The 20492-nt window shown below is 39.9% G+C and overlaps 1 protein-coding gene across 1 annotated transcript; it reads right to left on the bottom strand.

The window, feature by feature from the left end:
- Positions 1-4193: 4193 nt before the first annotated feature.
- On the bottom strand, positions 4194-19791 carry LOC132165566 (MACPF domain-containing protein At4g24290). The gene is made up of 7 exons (XM_059576187.2): positions 19059-19791; positions 17850-18088; positions 16044-16236; positions 14745-14810; positions 7048-7240; positions 5603-5769; positions 4194-5182 (listed from the first exon to the last, which is right to left on the bottom strand). Exons 1-7 carry the CDS (start codon positions 19326-19328, stop codon positions 4481-4483), a joined length of 1830 nt encoding a protein of 609 aa, XP_059432170.2. The 5' UTR covers positions 19329-19791; the 3' UTR covers positions 4194-4480.
- Positions 19792-20492: the final 701 nt, after the last annotated feature.

Below are 20492 nucleotides of genomic sequence, written 5' to 3'. Positions count from 1 at the left end.
CCACCTAGAACGAAAAGAACAAGAAAACACTAGGAAAACCCTTACTATTTTCCCTTTTAGTTATTGTTTTTAGTGATAGTAGTAAATAAGGAGTGCATCTTCTTTGAGTATGAGTTTATCTCCAATGACCATAGGAGTTTTACTCCAAATCCAAGCCGTCGTATATTTTTTATTTAAATGATGATCAGTTAATAAAGAGTAAGCAAATAATTAATCACAAATCTTATGTTTGAAAAAGGTTTTAAGTTATCTTAGAGTTTAAAAGATTTAAGTTTTCTTAAAATCTAATTATCTATCACGTTGCGTGATAGATTTGTGCTGCTTGATTTGTTAATTTATCGTCTTTCTTGGCATCTAAGAGTTGATGTGGGATAGAAAGTTTGGATATTTGGAATGATTGTGTAGATTTTCCATCCCACTAGTGGAGAAGCGTCACTTTTGTTTCATCAACTGTTGCGTTTATTAGGGTGAATTTGAAGCCTAAGCAATAATAAATCAGAGTCTTACACAAAGACACTTTGTACAGATCTGAACTTTGCCGACAAAGATGGAGAGACTTTGTACGGATCCGGAGTTTGTCGACAGAGATGGAAGTTTTACGTTATTAAAAAAAAAATGTTTTGACGTGTGTTAGAGCATATCAAATAAACATTTATCACAAAGAATTTATATTACATGTCCCTGCAAGATGAACGGTCCATAAAATAATTTTGAGTGTTTTATATTTTAAAGTATTTATTAATAATTTTATATTAAAAAAAAAAATTATCCTAATAACTTTGCATCGGTGATGAAGGCCCATAATGATCTGTATTCTCTATAAAATCTATTGATTCTATTTGGTAGAAGAAGTTTCATCTACGTTTCTAGAATTTATTCGTGATTGACAAAGAGAGTTACGGCCGGCAAGTAAGTGAAGGAAAACGACAAATTGGTGAATAGTTGTTGTCGCGTTTCAATGCCATAACGGGTTGGATACGTGTTGTTCGGGATCCTTCTGCGTTTTGATTTAAGTAAATATGACAACTAATTTATATTAAGTTGTAGTCGTTCGATTTTTATGAGGCCTTTCTTCATCGATCAACTCTCTCTAGAAAGTTGATTTTGGGGCAGGTGGAGTGGGTACTCAAGTGAGCAATGCCATAATGGGTAGGATACGTGTTGTTCGGGATCCTTCTGCGTTTTGATTTAAGTAAATTAATATGACGACTAATTTATATTAATTTGTAGTCGTTTGATTTTTATGAGGCCTTAATTTCTTCATCGATCAACTCTCTCTATACAGTTGATTTTGGGGCAAGTGGAGTGGGTGCTCAAGTGAAGTTGCAATTGACAGTTGCTTAATTGGAAGAGATATTTTTCTGTTTTCGGTCTACCACCCATTGGATTTTTTTAATAGAGCATTTATATCAAGCTTTTTTATATTAAAATTTTCTTCAAATTTTGTAGAATAACTTAACTTTTTTGCTTTATTCTTCTCTTTCCTTCTTTCTCTTCTTTCACTCCATTAATTTTCTTAGTAGCCAACCACAGATGCGAGGGATATCTATGTCCAAGTTGGGCGGTAGAAGAGGGTGGGTGTCTTTCTTATGTTGCTTTATGGAAAGTTAGAGGATTAAATGAAGTGAAAAATGTATGCATATTATAAATCTCCTCAAGCCATGGAAGGCTGGCAGCATAATGACATTATAGGAGACTAAATTGGAACGATTGTCCAAGAGCATCATGCAAAGCTTGTGGGGTGGACAACAACATCTAGACTGGTGTTAAAGGGGAATCAGGTGGCATTTTAGTGATTTTGGATGAGAGAGTTGTGGAAAAAATTGAAGAATGCGTGGAAATTACCAGTTTGAGTGGCCATTTGTTAGTGTTTATGGGCCTATGGCCCTGGGGGGGGGGGAGGGGGGGGGGGGTGTTAGTTGGTGAACTTCTCCTGCCGGGTTTATACTTTATATATATTTAATATTAATGCGTGCAGCTTGTAAGCCAAACTGCATGAGTTTTACTCGTTTAATAATTGAGCCTAATTTAATTAGAGCATGTTTGAAATTACGTTATCAAGCTTAAAAAATATTTTTAGTGCATAAAAAGTTGTGCTAAGTAAAAATGGATTAGTTTGGTAAACACACCTTTCTTTTTTTTTTTTTTTGGTTCTAAAAATGCCCAAAACTGTGTTTTGGAAGAAGCTTAAAAATGAGGTTTTTTCTCAATGCAATTCCAAATAGGCTCTTAGTGTTCAAACTCGGCTCATTAATTAACCAAGCTCAAACTTAGCTTATTTGAACCAAACTCTAGTCTATTTACAAGTTTTTTTGGGGGGCGTAAGTACATCAAACAAAGATTACAATAATAAAAACAACAAAAAAAAAATGGCTAGACAACCCAACAATAAGCTTGAAAATAAACAGAATAAACATAGGAAATAAGAGAATACATCAAATGAATGATGCAGCTCTATGCATTCTTGGCACGAAGTCCAAGAACTTTGGCTGCTAATAAAAACTATTAAATAAGGCACGAGTAGGGGCATGATCGTCCCGAGACTCTTCAAACCTATCCAAACCCCTAGAAAATGAAAAGTAAATAGGGGCATGACCGTCCCGAAACCCTTCAACCCTATCCAAACTCCTAGAAAATGAAAAGTAAATAAGGGCATAACCCTCAAGATACCCTTCAACCCTAGCCAAACATTTGTTGGATAACAACTACAGCAGAAATGAAGGGACAAAGGGAGGGAAGGAAACAAGAAAAAAAAAAACAAAAACAAAATACAAACAACATCGGCATCAATGAAGGATAGGGTGGAGGAAGGCAGCGAGGACACGGTGGAAAGCCGCAAACGTGTGTAAGACGCTCACCGACAAGTGAAGACCATGCGTCAGCAGTGGATGCCAAAAGCCGAAAAGCAACCTTTGAAAATTGGCAGCAAAGGTGGAAGGTGGCAGATAGAGGGGATACGTCATGCACAGTAGAGAGCTACCCACGTGTCAAAGAGTGTGGGACACGGGCTAGCGAGTGAGATACATTTGCAGGCGTGTGGTGGCCAGATGGAGGAGTTTCTAGTGATGGCTGGAAGCAGAGAGGCCCAAGAGCAAGGTGAAATAACGTGTTTGGGGGTGGGACATCCTGAAGTGAACGGATTTGGTTTTAAAAAACCCAAAATCCAAAAACTTAAAAAATGAGGTAAATTTCATGTTGGGAATGACTGGAAGAGGTGGAGACTGAATGATGTGCAGTGAATGAGGAGACAACAGAGCTATTTAGACTGGAAAAATATCTAAGGGTAATGGATAGAGCCTCTAAAGAGGCAAGTAGAGCCTCAAGAAAGGCAGTTGGAGGTGGGAAAGGGAGGGGGAGAAGGAAGAGGAGAGTAGAGGGGGAGGAGGAGGGTCATGACTCCCTCCCATCTCTTCTTGCTCTATTCTTTTACGGACCGGGATCCTATCTGGTCCATTTGGACTGGAGGGGATCTAGTCCTTGTAAATGCAGGGGCATAATTGTCCAAAATTTTTTTTGGCAACAATTATGCCCCTACAATAACAAGGACTGGATCCCCTCCAGACCAAACGGACCGGAGAGGATCCAAATGCTTCTTTTATGGCCCTAACTATAAATTGTAACCCAAAGCAACTACTGTAAACATAAATCCATTAAAAGAAGAAGAAAAAAGAGCTAGCTCTAAACACAAAACTAATAGTCAGTAGTTAGTCACGAAGAGGGATGATCTATCACCACGCTCTCTTACTTTCTGTTTTTTTTTTTTTTTTTAAAGTATTTCGCTTTTTCATTTACAAACACTAGTTTCATGCTAACGTTTTCAATCCATTTGCTTAAGCTCGCCTTATTCCACTCTACTACCATTTTGACACAAACTTTTTAATCCGTTCACTTTCGTCAGATGATGTCCATTTGCTCTCTCTCTCTCTCTCTCTCTCTCTCTGTAATTCTTTTCTATATCATCACCAGATGTGTACCCGGCCACCGCTCTATAAGGGGAGGCCTCCCATCACTGATGAAAGCTAATTTTTTTTAAAAAAAAACAAAATTTGGAGGTAGAATTATTATTTGTCGAATACTCCACAAGAAAAATAAACCAAAGTTCAGAAATTAGATGGAAAAATAAACCAAACTTACCACAAGGAACAATAAGATGACTTTCGCATCCGTAGGGGATCAATTTGTGGACTTTTCCGTCAGACTAAATGAACAAATAAATAAAGCATTTGTAACCGATGGTGTCTGACGCACTTAAGGACAACTGCACACATACACAAGAGAGCAACCACCTAAGTGAAAATTTTGGACAATATTACAGTGCAAATATCTAAACTGCCGGCAAATGCACGGACAATCTACAAGGAATAAAGCAAATTTTACACAACGAATGAATAATTTTTATATACAATCAGCTCAGCAGATCTTCCTCATTTCCTGTGTATATGTATATCATTTTTCCATATCCTCCCTTTTAACAAAAAAACTATATCATACTTGAGAATTCCCCCGGCAGCTCTTCATCTGGTAAAATCACAGTCAAGAGAGAATACTTCACTTTGAGAGAGATTTTACCCTTCTCAACAAAAAGCCTGGCTCCAGACACAACCCAGTACCCGGGCGCGTCCTGCGGTCCTCTGGTCATCTCCGTCGTGTCAATGAACCTTAGAAGCTTAGGCGTCTGGGTTGGCCCTGGAGGGCCGCCAGGATAAACAGCAGAGTTTATGATCACAGTCTCCGGCCGAGGAGGTGGTTTTTGAGCAGTTGAGAAATGACTACTGATCAAGGTTGAGATTAGTCCAGATTTTTGCACCAAGCCGGGGGAACCATCCCACTCGGGTCTTTTAACAGACAGGGCACCAATGGCTTTAGAGAAATGGAGGCGTAGGAATAAAACTTTCTTCATTAGTCCAGAGTCTCCAACTTCAAAGTGCGCCCCAGTGACAACAGAGAATTCATCATCAGATTCAACAGGGGCCGTACAGACATGAGAAAAGCTCTTCCATTGAACCTTCTCATAGTACCTGCGTTCAGACGAGGGATGAGAGACTTTGTGATTAGGTTCATCCAGCAATTGAAAGGTCTTTGGCTGTGAGGAAAGGTGCTGCAAGTGGATTGCTAAGCAGTTGCTTCTTTTCCCTTCCAAGTAGAGTCGGAGCCCGGTCACTGGCTTCTTAGCCACATTAACCTGTCAGAAAATACACGACTGAGTACGGTGCCAATACTATAAATAATTTCAAACCACAGCCATGCCATGGATTAAAGGAAAAGTGTTACGTATGCTTCTAAGTGCTTACTCCCTGATATAGTAGTGAAAATCACTATTGATGTGATATATACATATTAACCCGACTAAAATCTAATGGTGATTTTTACTGTCACATTAAGTACAAGCACTTGGAAGTCCATAGAACCTAAAACTGTTTCATGCAAGTTACGATTGATGACTAGTATTATGATTTTATATACGCCATGTGCATTGGCATGCATTGCCATTTTTCAAGGGCAACATACATAATTTAAAAAATTATAAAATTATAAAAAGTAAATAAAAAATAAAAAAGACAAAGTAAACTATATAAAGATTACATATAAGACAGAGTATTACCGGAGTTGTGTTAACATACAGCTTAGGACCCATAAAGCTGATCTGTAAAGATGCACTTCTTTGCTGTTTCCTCTCTGGACCAAGGGGAATGTCACCAAATATTGGTGCCCATTGCCTTGGAAGTTGAAATTCCAAAAACTGATGTAGTTCTTGAATTGGCGGTTTATCTGCATTCATGAAGCATGTCAAACAGAATGATGGTTTACATTTTCCTATTACAACAAAATTTGATCTCAAAAATATCAATCACATTCAGTTAAGTAATTTTCCTTATGAAATGCTTGTCATAAAACCCGATGTTGTTAGGTTTATCCTTTTGTGAAGTTTAGTTGCTGCAATTTCTGCAATTTTCCTTGGCTGCAGAATTTTTTTTTAATTTTTTTTTTTTTTTTACTTATCAAAAAAAAAAAAAAAATCTGCAGCAAAGTATTCAACAAAAAGCATGGAAATAACATCACAATTTGCACTTAACATGAGATAAAAGGCCCCAAGGATAATTCTAATACCCAAGCATTAAGTTGACACATACTGGATGATACTGAGGCTACTTGGACCTTAAATAAGCATCCTAGCTAATCATGAGTCTTATGTATCATGTTTCTTGACATTTATTAGCTACTGATCAAATCTGTTTTAGTTTCATCTACTTTTAAGTGTCGGGTATTTCTGTAGCTTTCAAATTTTAGGGCAAAACCATACTTTGGTCCATTTAGTCTTATTCAAGGCCTTATTATGTTATTAGATCATTTAGTGGGTTTCTCCAGTTTAGTAGTTTGGGCTTAGTAGTCAAAGTTTAAAAAAATCTAAGTCCTAGTAAGTTTAAGTGTTAAACACCAATGTATATGAATGTAATGGTTTCTATTCAATAAATAATGTGTTTACGAGACTTTCCAGCAAAATTGCTTTTGAGTATCGTGTGATGCAACTTTATCCAAGGAACAATGCTTAGGTTTGTCTATCCTTTTTCTCTTTTGTACTTCTCTTTGAATTTTCCAACAATCTCCCATAATTCTAATCAAGACTAGATCTGAATTTGCAACCATTCTTTTCCTAAAATCCAAATCTTTAAAACCCTAAATCACCCATCAATCAAATAGCTCCAATAGCCCAATAAAGTCTAAATAATATGCCTGGATTGCTGTTCACAAACTAGGAATAGCCAACCAAATCTTAAGTCTTTGTTTCAACTCCAAATCCCACCTTTCCCTTACTAAGAAACCCCATATCCCCTAAAATACATTTCCAGCCTTTTCCACCAAAACCCTATTCCTAGCTACCCCCAACACCCTAAAAATCACTGCTGCCAAATAAAGCCTAGCTAGCCCCTTCATTGCGGCTGTCCTACATCATAGGGTCAAGAAACAACCTGATGTAGGATACAAAATGGTGCTCCAGTTACTTAATAAATGCAATAAATGCACAATGAGATAATAAGTCATACTTACAACGAAGATAAAGGTTAATGGCATGGCTCAAAAAGCCACTACCATTAATTCCACTCAACAAGGATGTAATCGGGATGAATGACATTGAGATCACATCAGGTTCAAACTGGACTGTCTGAGACCACTCATCGTGGGATAGATGTTTATGCAAGCTTCCCCCTTTCCGCTTGCCTGTGAATTTAATATCCTGAAACTGAAATATATAAAAGGCATAAGCTACTTAAGGTAAATTCAGTTCTGATGAATTTCAGAAGTAAAAAATCAAGCAGAAGACAGCAGCGTGGCTACAATGACCCTCAAACCATATAAATGACTGATTTGAGTAAAAAACTGTTGTGTCCCGAACTGTCAAATTTAGACCTTTGCTGGTATGTAGTAATATGTTATCCAAGCATTATTAGAATTGGAGACCCTATGTTCACTTATGAATTGTTGTGAGACTAAGTTACATGTATTGTGGAGCAGGACCATCTTTGCACTTTCACTATTTGGTTCTCATATAAACCGTAACTACCGGGTTAGAGCACTGAAACCAATATTCTTAAGACCGGACTTGACTGGCCAGTCGGACTGGGTTAACTTCCTCTGGAGGTCTGTTCACTCTGGCCTTGAAACCTGTGCCATCTGGAAAGAATCGCCAGAACAGGTCAATTGGCCAGTTCAACCTCCAATTGGTAGACCCAATTAGGGCTCTAAAGAACCAGCCATTTTTTCAAACCAATGCTGTTACTTTATATATATATATATATATATATATATATATATATATATATATATAAGTTCAGTTATTCAGAAGGCTTGAACCCAAGTTTATTTGAAAGTAAGCCCATTTACCACCAATATACTTTCTAACTCTATCGTCCATATTACAATTATCATATTTTCTTCTTTATTCTAGTTAAAAATGAAACTTTTTTTTGGAGAAAAATACAATTTACCCGACCTTCACCCCCACCCCAAAAAAAAAAAAAATGATACTTAACTCCCTCAAATTATCATCCCGTTACAATAAGCTAAAGAGGTGGTAGTTTGGGGGGGGGGGTGGGGGTGGGGGTGGTGGGGGTGTGTGGGGGGGTGTTGAGGGGAGGGGTGTGGGTGTGGTGGGGGGAGGATATTTTTCCTAACATTTTGTACACAGAAACCTGAACCCAACTCTCAACACTAAGAAACATGCCATTCATCTCCAACCCAATGCCACATTCATCTCAACACTAACATGATCAATGATTTCCCCACTCTCCTTACAAACAACACCAATCCATCACTATAGCATGTCTCTTTCTCAAGTTATCCAAAGTTAGAATCTTTCTTGAGGCTACCATCCACACAAAGAATGCTACTCTTGAAGGAGCCTTATTTCTCCAAATGCTCTCCCAAGGAAAGGGAGAGGCAGCAGGGAGGGATATAAGCACATGATAGAGAGATCTTACCTCACCATCTTTTTTAAGGGATCCAACAAATCTTCTAACCACCTCGTCTCAACTTGAGAGAGTACAAATGATTAAAGAACGAAGTAATTGACTCTAGCTCTCAGTCATGCACTGATCTGATAAAGGTGATATTCCACTACAAAGGTCATTAGAAAACTGCATGTGGTCTGCTACCGAAGCCTCCTTAAAGAGGGCTATGCAAAACAACACCGAGAAAGCTGCCTTCAAAGGATGACCCCACCCCCACATCACACATCAATCCAAAATCATAACTTAAAACCATCACCCACCTCAAATCTAATAAATCTACAGAAACCCCCCACCCTCTCCTAATATTTTTTCACCCCCAACCTCGAAGACCCACTAATCGCCTTAGAACACCACCCTCTCCACATGCTGTCAAATTTAACTTCACAACCAATCTCCACAAAGTCTCTCTCTCCATTGTATAATGCCATACCCATTTCCTCAAAAGAGCACTGTTAAACAAAAGCAGATTTCTTATCCTAAACCACCTAATGAAATTGCAATACAAGTCTTTAACCTATTAAAGTATTGATTAAATGATTAAATTTATTTCTTCCTATTAACTTAAACTTTTGAGAAAAGTAGTGATTTGACATAGTTTCAAAGCCAAAGGTCATAAATTCGAATCTTGACTCCATCATCTCTCTCTTTTCAATTAAATATTTCACGTGTTGAGCTTTGCCTATTAAAAATAGAGTTTGAGCCCACACGTAGGGGGAATATTAAAACATTGATTAAATGATTAAATTTACATCTATCTATTAGCTTAAGCTTTTGGGACAAGTAGTGATTTAATATGACCAACTAACTAGATGAAATTTGAGTTCAATCACTGACTCCACCCTACAAGAAATCCTGCTAAAGTTTCTCAATACGATTAGTAACACTAACAGGGATGAGGAAAATGGACAATAAATAAGTAGGCAAATTAGAAAAAGTACTTTTAATCAAAGTGATCCTGCCACCTTTAGACAAATAAAGCCACTTCTAACTATCAGTCAGATATGGTATATATATCATATACATTTAGCCATAATTAGTCTCTCTAGTTATAGCATGTTTTTGTATTATAGCTATAGTCTCTCTTGGCCCGATTAATCTTTAGCCCGGAAACCGCCTCGAAACCTATACTGAGGGCTTTAATAAATCTAACATGTTCCGGCTCTGCCCCACAAAACACCAAAGTATCATCAGCAAAAAGAAGATGGGAGATCGAAACCCGCTCATGCTCCCTGGCACCCATATAGAACCCATTGATGAAGCCCCTACTGATGGAGGCATTAATCATCCTACTAAAAGCCTCCATGACCAAGATGAACAAAAAAGGCGATAGAGGGTCACCTTGTCTAACCCCACGCGAGCTCACAAAGAAACCGGAGGGCGAACCATTGATCAACACCGAGAACCGCACGGACGAGATACAATGCTCAATCCAAGAGCACCATTTGTCGCCGAAACCACACCTTTTTAATAAATAGAGTAGAAACTTCCAGTTCATGTGATCGTAAGCCTTCTCCATATCCAACTTACACAAGAGACCGGGGTCCCCGGATCTGAGGCAGCTGTCCAGGCATTCATTGGCAATAAGCACCGAATCCAAAATATGTCTACCTTTGACAAAAGCGTTTTGCGGATTGGATATGACCCGGTTCATGACTCCCCTCATTCTGTTGGCTAAGACCTTCGCAATGATCTTATAAATCCCTCCCACAAGACTAATAGGACGGAAGTCCTTCAGATCGGAAGCCCCATGTGACTTCGGAATGAGAGCAATGAATGTAGCATTGAGACTATTTTCGAATTTACCTCGATCATAGAACTCCCCAAAAACAGCCATGACATCCTTTTTGATCACCCCCCAACAATCCTGAAAGAAAGCCATAGAAAAACCATCCGGGCCTGGAGCCTTGTCCCTATCCATTTTTTTGACCACCTCCCACACCTCCCTTTCCTCAAAAGAAACTTCTAGGCTAAAAGACTCTTCCTCCTCCAACATATCGAAATGAAGATTGTCCAACCTCGGTCTCCAACTAAGGGTCTCTGTGAATAGAGACTCATAAAAGCAAGTAATATGATTACTAATAGCCTCTTGATTAGAGATAGTAGTTCCATGAATGTTCAAAGACTCAATATAGTTCTGTCTACGGTTGGCATTAGCGATCCGATGGAAGAATTTAGTACACTTGTCACCCTCTTTCAACCAACGGATTCTTGATTTTTGCCTCCAACTAATTTCTTCTTGAAGGAGAGAGATTTCTAACTCCCTAGCGAGCACTCTTTTCTTCTCGATCTCTTCCGTGGATAACCCTCTTTCTTCCTCCACCCTATCCAAAGCTTTGAGATCTTCCATACGATCCTTAATCCGAACCCCCACATTGCCAAAATCTTGAGCATTCCATCTCCTTAAATCCCACTTTAGAGCTTGCAACTTCTTGGAAAGGATGAAGCTCGGAGTACCCTGAAAATGATACGAGTCCCACCAGCTGCGCACTTTGTCCACAAAACCCTCCACTTTAAGCCACATATTCTCAAACTTGAAAGGCCTTTTACCTCCCTCACGAGAGCTACAATCCAAAATAATAGGAGCATGATCGGAACAAACCCGAAGCAACCTCTTTTGGCGCAAGTCCGGGTGGCGGACTTCCCAATCCGGGGTAACAAGAAACCGATCAAGCCTAGACCAAGAATTATTGTTTGACCAAGTAGAAATTCCCCCCACTAAGGGAAGGTCCATGAGGCCCTGATCCGAAATGAACTCACCAAAATTCCTCATTGCCGACCGAGAATGAGCTCCCCTAGACCTTTCACTAGAATAGAGAGTGACATTGAAGTCCCCACCAATACACCACGGGACGTCCCAGCAACTCATGATCCCTGCCAATTCCTCCCAAAGTAAACGCCTAGCAATAGCTCTGTTAGGACCATAAACCCCCGCAAACGCCCACTCGAAACCATCCTCAATATTCTTGAAAGAACAAGCCGCCACATAACTTCCCAACGCTATATCTACCTTCTCCACAGCTCTCTTGTCCCACATGAGCAATATACCCCCCGAAGCCCCAATGGAAGGAACAAAACACCACTCCACATACGGGCATCCCCATAAGCTCCTCACTAAATTGTACGAAATGAAATCCATCTTAGTCTCTTGGAAACAAACAACATCAGCCTTCCAACTTCTAAGCAAATTTCTAACCCTCAACCTTTTATCCCTCTCATTCAAACCTCTCACATTCCATGAAAGAATTTTCAGCTTCATGATTTAACTCGACTGACCCTCCCCTTATTTCTTTCCCTTGATGAATGCTCCAGAAAATTAACAGAGGACTGCAAATTAATAAGCTCCCTCTTACCTTTTTTGACAATAGGAGTGCACACTGCCCTCTCCACTTCTTTGCCTCTGTTGTCGGCCATAAGCCCCCCAATGGTCTCCTCAAGCTTACCTGCCTCACCATCACAAGTTAGGCCAACTTCCTTACAAGCCTGAATGATAAAATTTCTCTCCTGCACCTCCAATTGTGTCTCCTGAACAGAATCTGGGACAAAAGGATCCTGATAGCTAGAACCCACCACTTCTGTAGAAGCTCCAAACAGGTTATCAGCCTGTGATATGCCACGCCCCATCTCCTTACCCAGAAGACCCTTCACAGAATCACCCTGACAACCTCCCATCCTGGCCTCCTCACTGACGCTGGTAGCAGGCCCAGAGAATACCGGAGACACCCCACTGCTAGGCTGCTTACCCAGAATCCCAGAAACAGAGGCCCCCAAGACCCCCTTAAAATCACCTTGGTCGACCAGCCCCTTCACCAGACTGGGTAGAGGCCCCTGCGTCTTCATCGGGGAACCCATCTTCTCTGTAACCTCAACCAAGGAGTCCGCCGTCGATATCTCTCCCAAAGTGTCAACCCTTGTCGGGCTCGCCACCCCCACACTGAACTCGTCTTCCTTAGTCGGCACCTCTGACGGAGAAGTGGTTGCTAACTCCAGGGCCGAAACGACCTCCCTGTCACAGGACAACAACCTCTCCTCGGAATTGGCATAGATACCGGCGACACCCACCAGAGACTTTGGGCCTCCCTTCAAGCAGTCCAGCTCACCGACCGAAGGAGTCGATGCTTGATCACTTAAATTCGCCACCACCGTATCCTTGAAACTAGGACCCACCGTCGGAACAACTCCCGGGCCGCCCTCACTTGCCGGATTATTTCTCTCTGCCCCCTCACTGGACTGGACGACCTCTGTCGGCACCTCTGCCGGAGACGAAGGGACAATTTGCGAGACAGACCCGGCATGGAACACCCTGTCGCAAGACATCGGCCTAACCTCGGGGCTACCGGCGAGGCCCACCGGAGCGACAAGGCCTCCCGACGAACTCTCCGGCACATCCACCAGCTTCGGACCTCCATTCGATGCCTCCCCTTTCTCCACGGGTCGAACAGCTTTCCTCCTAAAATAAGTCTTGACCGGATGGTATCTCTTACCATGCTTGGGCCTACCCCAATAAACCTTCCTGGGCTGGGCTACTTCCTTCATATGATTTTCCCCTCCTGCTAGCCCATAAGCTCCCGAACCCCCAGGCCTAGGTAGAGCACTCAGGCCTTCCACAAAACTGATAGCCCTCTCCAATCTGTCGAGCCCCACGTCCACCTCGCCTCTCAGTCTTACCAACGTCTCCTTTGCATTAATTAAGTCCTCTTTAACACGAAACCAGGCTTGCACGACAGGACTACCTGCCCCCTCCCGTCCCTTCGCCTGATCAGCTCCGCAAACCGAGACTGGCAGGCTCGTCGTGGTGATCAACCTGCTCGCCTGAACCGGAAACCTGCTCCCCGGAGCTCCGCCGAGAAGACCCAGTAACTCCCCTGCCTTTGGGTTGCTCGTTCCCTCCCCATACAAACTCTGATTCTTCTTCGGACCCTCCATACCGCCCCTGTCCGACCTCTCTGCGGCTAGGGACTCATGCAGACCCTCCTCCTGTGTATCCGAAAGCTGGTCTTGCTTATTCTTCACTACAGAAACCTCCTTCAACCACCTTGGGACCCTGGCAATTGGCTCAGTGAAAGTATCGAAGCAGTCCTCTGTCCTCTGCAGCGATGACCCCATAACTTCCGCGTAGCTCCTCCTTCTCCCCCCTACATCATTTTTCTTAATAACTTCCCTAACCTCCCTAGGCTCACACAGGGAAAGCTTGGCGAAGTGCACCTCCGTAATGAGACGTTTCCATCCTTGACCATGACGTCCTTCTGGTATAAAGACCGAGCCACTCCTATGCCTCCCATCAAATTCTTCAATTGTCAGAAACCTCCCATGTCTGTTAGCACATTTCTGTGCAATTATCCGTGGATACCTTGCTCTGGATTAGTCCCAAAAGACCTCTGAAGAATCCACTGCCACCAGGTCCTCAATAATTCGTGCCAACCACACCACCTCATCCTTGTGCAAGAAGATGGTTTTTTGTTTCCTATTGCCTCTTTCGAATATTCTCACCCCTGAAACCCCACTCTTAATCAGAAATTCGAAAGTTTTGGACTCCACAATCCACTTTCTCGAAGTAGCCATACCGCTCCCTAGATCACCAGCAAAAAACTAGACCCCCAACCAGTAACCACGCGCCACCTACGCGCCTATTCTCAGGCGAGGTTGGAAGAGAGAGGATGAAATCAGCCAAACCTTTCTCCCGATAGTTCCATTCTCTAAATCAGCCTTAGAGAAGATATATATATATATATATATATATATATATATATATATATATATATATATATATCGCTTGAAATAAAGTATTTAATATTTATTCATCATCTTGGCTTCATAATTCAACTACCTATTGGACCCCAATCACAATTCTTAGAGTAAATGTGTTTTTTTTAGACAAATTAATGCAACATTTCTTGTATAATTTTTTGTTCAATGATTGCATCTTTTACGAGAATAATGGCTATTCTTATGCCTCGTCTCTCTATTTTCTCTCTATTCTCCTCTTATTCTTAACCTAAACATTCTTCATGAAAGGAAGCAAAACGCCAGAAAGTTCAAAATATTTAAGTATTTATACAAGGAACCAGAAGAGTTCAATTACAATCCATATCCATTGCCATAGCCCTTAATGTCTCATAAAGGATCCTTGTATGGCAATAGGTAAGTCAATACTTAACCTCTATATTCTCCTCTTATATTTATCCGTTTACCTATCAAAAAACAAATTGTTATTTAAGATTTTATTTGCTGAAGGTGTACCTCGGTATGGAGATAAGAACCTGATTGAAATGCATCCATAAAGGGGAGGTCATTCTCCTTGATAAACTGAAACAAAAATTATGACACAAGTTAAGATAGCTGCACAACATGTCCATAGTTTAAACTTTACATTTCCTCCAAAGTAATTAACCAAGATATTGCAAAAGAAATCAATCCACACCAAGATAACATCAGTTGCTTAGCAAGGGACTAATTTTTTATCAGAAAGTACAAAGAGTTCCCACCTCTAAGCAAGACGATGAAGTTACAAGATTTATCTAGGTACAGATAATTTCAATAAGAAAATGCACAAATGACTAATGAAACCTCCTTTAAAGAGCAACATGTGTGACCTTGTATTGATGCAACCCAGGTCTCTTGAAAGTCGGAACACAGAGACAGTACGCAGCAGCAATTCCAACATGGAATCGGATTAAAATATATCACTCAAAATGCGGCAGCTAACAGCCAATAGCAACTTAATGGGGTAAAAATTACATCAGCAGAGACCTTGGGGGTATTAGCATTGTCTGGTAGATCGCATATATAGACACTTGAAAATCACCATAAAATTCCACTTCCAACTCTTGAACGAGAAAGTTTTGTGCGTGAAATGCTAATTCGATACCGTGCACATTTGGAATAGTGTGCTTATGTGCAATTTGATTTTCCACTTTACTAAAGTACCTTCTTTTAATTATACAAAAACAGGTAGGGGGCATGCCACATGCCTCACCATCTAAAGTGGACAAAAAAAAGGGGAGGAAGATAAAAACAGAATACATGGTTGAATGTAACTTCTATTATATACTGTGTCAAGAGGTGTTCACACAGAATAATACTTTCAACCTATTAGAACTCAAACTCACAATATGAAATATAACTTTATAAAATAGGGCTTAAAACAAGATATCAGAAACAATCACCAATGGATACAAAGAGAACCATCTTTTTTATGTTAGATGATAATCTGTAGGAAACAAACGACTAAAAGGGACACTGCTAGCAGAGTTAGGACAAGATGGATTAGTGTTCTCGCGTTGGGCCATCAAAGACACCATCCGACTAGCGGAAGGACAAAAGAACATAGGTTCCAAGACATGATGGGCTATTGCTTGGGAGAATATGTAGCCTTAAAAAAATCAAAATGGGTAAAAAAACTGCAAGTAACCAGGCAAGACTACATTCATCAAATTATAAACACGAACATAGCTTTGCATTACATGTTAAAACTCCTTCAGTTAATTTAGTTAAAGTGATAAATTCACGGGAAAATGTATAGACAGAATTGCCTCAAACCTTTTGCCTCTCATTTGAATTTATGTTACGCAGTCCAGTCCCATCTATAAACATTTTGTCTGCCATATCCTTCAACTTTTTCTGTACATCAGCAGGTTGGAGAGGAGATGAATGCTGTTGCTTCGCGTATATCAAATCCTTTCCCCCCATCTTTACACCAACTATAACATGTGTACCATACTTCTCAACAAACCTGGACTCATACAATCACAACAAAGTTTGATAAATTTTCTAAACTTAATACAAGTTATTACCACACAAAATATAAACAAATCTGGTAGCATAGCCCACTTTATTTGTGAAACCCACTTGGACTGAAGTCCCACTTAGACTTAAGCACTCACTGGGATCAAGTCCCAATTGGACTGAAATCCAACATCAATTAAAACCACCAAACTATTAGAACCAATATCTATACAGAGGGCTTCAACTACCTCTCACTGTCTTCTTTCCAATATGAGATTACTACCCTTATATATAGGGATTATGAACTTCCTAACATCTCTACTTTTCAATGTGAAATTTACTAGAGGCAAGTTACAATAACAAATACTCGCATGTATATTATGGCATATGCCTGATGTATGTAAATATCTCTCTCTCCACATGCTTGTTCATCTCCAATTACTCTCTAGCCAAAGAGACTAGCACATATGTAAGAACATCCCAAGAAGCTATTTATAAGTATTGGTAATACATGTCAATACATCCATGTATATATCTGTGTTTTTTGTATGTCAGTGTCACTTTTATTTAAACAATAAAATAATAAACGCAGACAAACTCATCTAAAATCTAAAACTTATATTTTATTCAAATTAGGGTGACTAAGCAACACGCTATTGAGGATTATCTTCCTTATAAAGAAAATAATATGCTATAGTTGACAACAAATGACATAAGCATATTGAAATTGTATAAGGTGGAGCATATATCCAGCAATCTTAAATCAATTTCCCAATAAGAAACATTTTTGTAATTTTTTCTTGCCATTTTAAATAAGTATACAACTTTTCAATAGGGGCGCAAACTCAGCCCCTCGGGTCGGAACATGCAGTCTTCCAATTTCCAACTCGACTAGGGGTCAAAAGCTAATCTACTCAACTGAACCGACCAATAAGGCTGGTATATACCAAACCTCAGCGACACCGATGGCCAGTCGGTTTGGTCAGCTGGAAGTCAAAGGCTCTCTCATTGTCTATTTGTCATTCCATCGAACATGTAGGCTCCCTCACTGTCTCTTTAATATTTTGTCAGTCACCAGAGATTGGGAGGATATCCAATCATTTCATTTCAAGAAACATGTTGCCATCAAGTTCTCCGAATTCAGCTTTGACATCACTATTGAAGGCCGCGTGAAGGTTGGGGAGTTCCTTGATCTACAGAAGCTATAGGACTTTAAAAGTCTTTCGATTATTTGGTAACCAAATGGAGTTTAAAACTAGATAAAGGAGATGTTGTTTGGCTACAGGAGCTCTGCCTCTCGAGTCTGTTTGGAGTCTAGACTCTGGACTTTGCGAGCGGCTAGGGTTTTTTCACAAAAGCCTAAAATTTCACAAAGGGGGCCGGGTCTGTTTTGGTCAAAAAACCAACCCTCTCAACTCGACCTTTGAGCGTGAGAAGAAAAAATTAATTCAATGTGTAAAGTGAACCCAAAAAAAAAAAGGAAGAAAGTAAAGGAAATCCCAAAAAGGGAAATTCTACGTTAGTCTTAAACTTCTTTCAGTAAACAATTTGTATGGAAACTGTGTGCAGAGATAACGCCCACAGCTCAATGAGGATAAAGTTGAAAGCCATAGAACATACCTTGCCAATGCAGCAGGATCCCATGATGATGGGATAGCTTGTTTAACATGATCACGCAATACTACCTGTGATTTTTCTAGTGCAATGTTGTAGAGTGTGAACAAGACACCATCAAAAGCAAGGCTTTTAGTGTTGGCAGCATCTTTCTGCCAACCCCCTGTGAATTCAAATGCAGCATTGAAGTGGCCCGAGGGAATTTTACCAGAAAGAGATAGTTCCTGGTTAAACTGCTCCGACATCTAGAAGTGTAAAACATATAATAAAACATACGCTGGTTAAAATACACACATTGAAACTGAAAATCACAGTACATTTAAAGGAATTATTTCAGTGATATTTTATAACAAATATGACAAGTCTTTTTTAAAAATTCAAAAGAAAGTAAAAGATCTACCACCCCTTATCGTGGCAGGAAAAAAGAAAACTAAAAGATAATTTAATCACTGGAAGCCCTGAAATCACCATGACTCCATTTTTCAAAGAATATGAAACAAAAATGGAAAATCTACAAAGCACACGGTTCATGATTGCGATAAGACCCAAATATAGATCTAAGACCAACACTAAAAAGTAACATATCCATCAAACATACTTTTAGAAGCTCCTAATTAGTTTTTGCATAGCACTTGAAAGTCAAAGAAATTTAAGAGCCTGTTTGGGATTGCGTTTGAGAAATAGAGCTTTTAAGTCAAAAAGAGTTTTTGGGCAAAAGCTTCATTTTTAAGCTTTTGCCAAAAGTGTTTTTTTTGTTCATTTTTAGGCTTCTTATACTCTTAAAAACGCTTTTAATTTTTTAACTATACGAGTATGGGCTTTTTGAGTGTTAAAAACATTTTTAGGCTCCTCAAACGCAATCCCAAACAGGCTCTAAAACTATCGCTAAAATTTCGCTTCAAAGATATATCTGTAGGATTTCCAGCTTAACACTTTCCGTTACAAAAGCTGGTGTCTTGAAAGTGTTAAAGAGAGAAGAAATTGAACAAGACAAACTCATAATTCAAATTTCCATATAACCTCCGGGAAAAAATAAATAAAAATAAAAAATTCCAACAACAACAACAACAAACTAAACCCATTCATAGATCCTACAAAATTCAGACAAAATTGAAACAAAAACAGAACTTCCTATGACAAACCAAAAAAAAAGAGGAAGAAGAAGCAGAAAATCAACCCTCCAAAAACACCTTCTCCACTAATAGTCGGGCATACCTGTTGAAAAGAGAGAACATCGGAGGCGAACCTGAGACGCTCCCCTTTATCACACTTGATGGACTTGGGCACGTTTCGAACGGAGATTCTACCTGGGACCACCAAGTCCCGGACCTGATCATCGTCGATCACGATCAGCCTTGGCTCGGCCGAGTTCCTCTTACAGTACTTAAGCTTCAAATCCTCCGCCAGATCGTATCCTAACCCTATTGCATCTATCGCCGCCTCCACCGCCGCCTTCTGCGCAACCGTCTTCTTCTTACTATTCATTATTAACAAACTCACACACAAACTCTCTCTCTCTCTCTCTCTCTCTCTCTCTCTCTCTCTCTCTCTCTCTCGCTACTGTATCATCATCCAAAGAAGAAGAAAAAAACCTCCAGAGAAATCACGGACTTGCAAAAACGAACAACGGGAAGTAGAAGAGACCAAGTCTATCCGGGTCCCGACTGGCTATTCAAAAACAAAAACAAAAAAAGAAAGAAAAGCAAGAGGATGGATGACTGGTCTAAGCGCGAGATTTTCAACGACGTTGTTAAATTCTACTTTAAATGGTTTGGTGGGTGGTGATTGGTGATTGGTGATTGGTGAAAGGGGTTTCGAGACAAGTCAAAGGTTGGGTGCTGGCGTTTGATTCAGGGAATCTGCAGTGGCCATTGCCGAGGCTCTATCTGTTTTCCACCATTCTCTAACCTTTTACACCGAACGAATGTTTTGACTTGGCATTTTCCAAGTGGAGAAGAAATTTAATTGGGTTTCAGTGAAAAAGAATATTGTATTGAATTTGGTACAAGTTTGAAAATGATTTTGCGGGGTAGGAATAAGAGATGAGAGTGGACTATTTTGGCGGCCGTATTGATTATGCCCACATGAATATTATTTTAATTATGGAACCCAAAATGCCCCTTCCACTCCACGTTTCACACAAGTTTGACGTGATTCAAAATAATAAACCATACTTAAAAATAAAAAAATAAAAAAATAAAAGGAAAAAAAAAAAAGAAAAAAGGGGGGGGGGGAGGGGGGAGGGGTTGGGGGAAATATATATCGGTCATTTTCACTTTAACCCCATAATGTTTAAGAAGTAATAAAGTAGTCCCAAACTATTAAAAAGTTGCAATTTGACCACTTCGTTAGTCAACACCATCAAATAAGATGAAAAATACAAAACGACGTCATTTTTTGAGGTTAAGTTAAAAAAATGACCTTATGAAAAAAAATAATAATAATAATAATTTAAAAAATGCTCCCCAAAAATGACGTCGTTTTGAAAAAAATAAATAAATAAATGATGGTTTAGGGGGGGCTCACGGGGGCCACCCAATGGCAAAATTGCACCCAATGAGGTGGTCGTTTTAAACCACCATTTCCCCCCCCCCCTTCAAAACAACGTCATTTTGGGAGAGGGGGGAGGGGGCATTTTTTTAATTGATT

This window comes from Corylus avellana, chromosome 11, assembly GCF_965113065.1.
Source record: "Corylus avellana chromosome 11, dhCorAvel1.hap1.2, whole genome shotgun sequence".
Taxonomy (NCBI): domain Eukaryota; kingdom Viridiplantae; phylum Streptophyta; class Magnoliopsida; order Fagales; family Betulaceae; genus Corylus; species Corylus avellana.
The sequence above is the reverse complement of the archived record's forward strand: the minus strand, read 5'-3'. Positions and strand labels throughout refer to the sequence as shown.

Bases quoted from the DNA above. Each gene is read 5' to 3' on its own strand.
- LOC132165566 (XM_059576187.2), bottom strand. From the start codon at position 19,328: ATGAATAGTAAGAAGAAGACGGTTGCGCAGAAGGCGGCGGTGGAGGCG. The intron at 18,089-19,058 runs GTATGCCCGACT...TTACACTTCTAG, and splicing joins ATGTTCTCTCTTTTCAACAG to ATGTCGGAGCAGTTTAACCA. The intron at 5,183-5,602 runs GTAATACTCTGT...ATTTTCTGACAG, and splicing joins TGTATGTTAACACAACTCCG to GTTAATGTGGCTAAGAAGCC.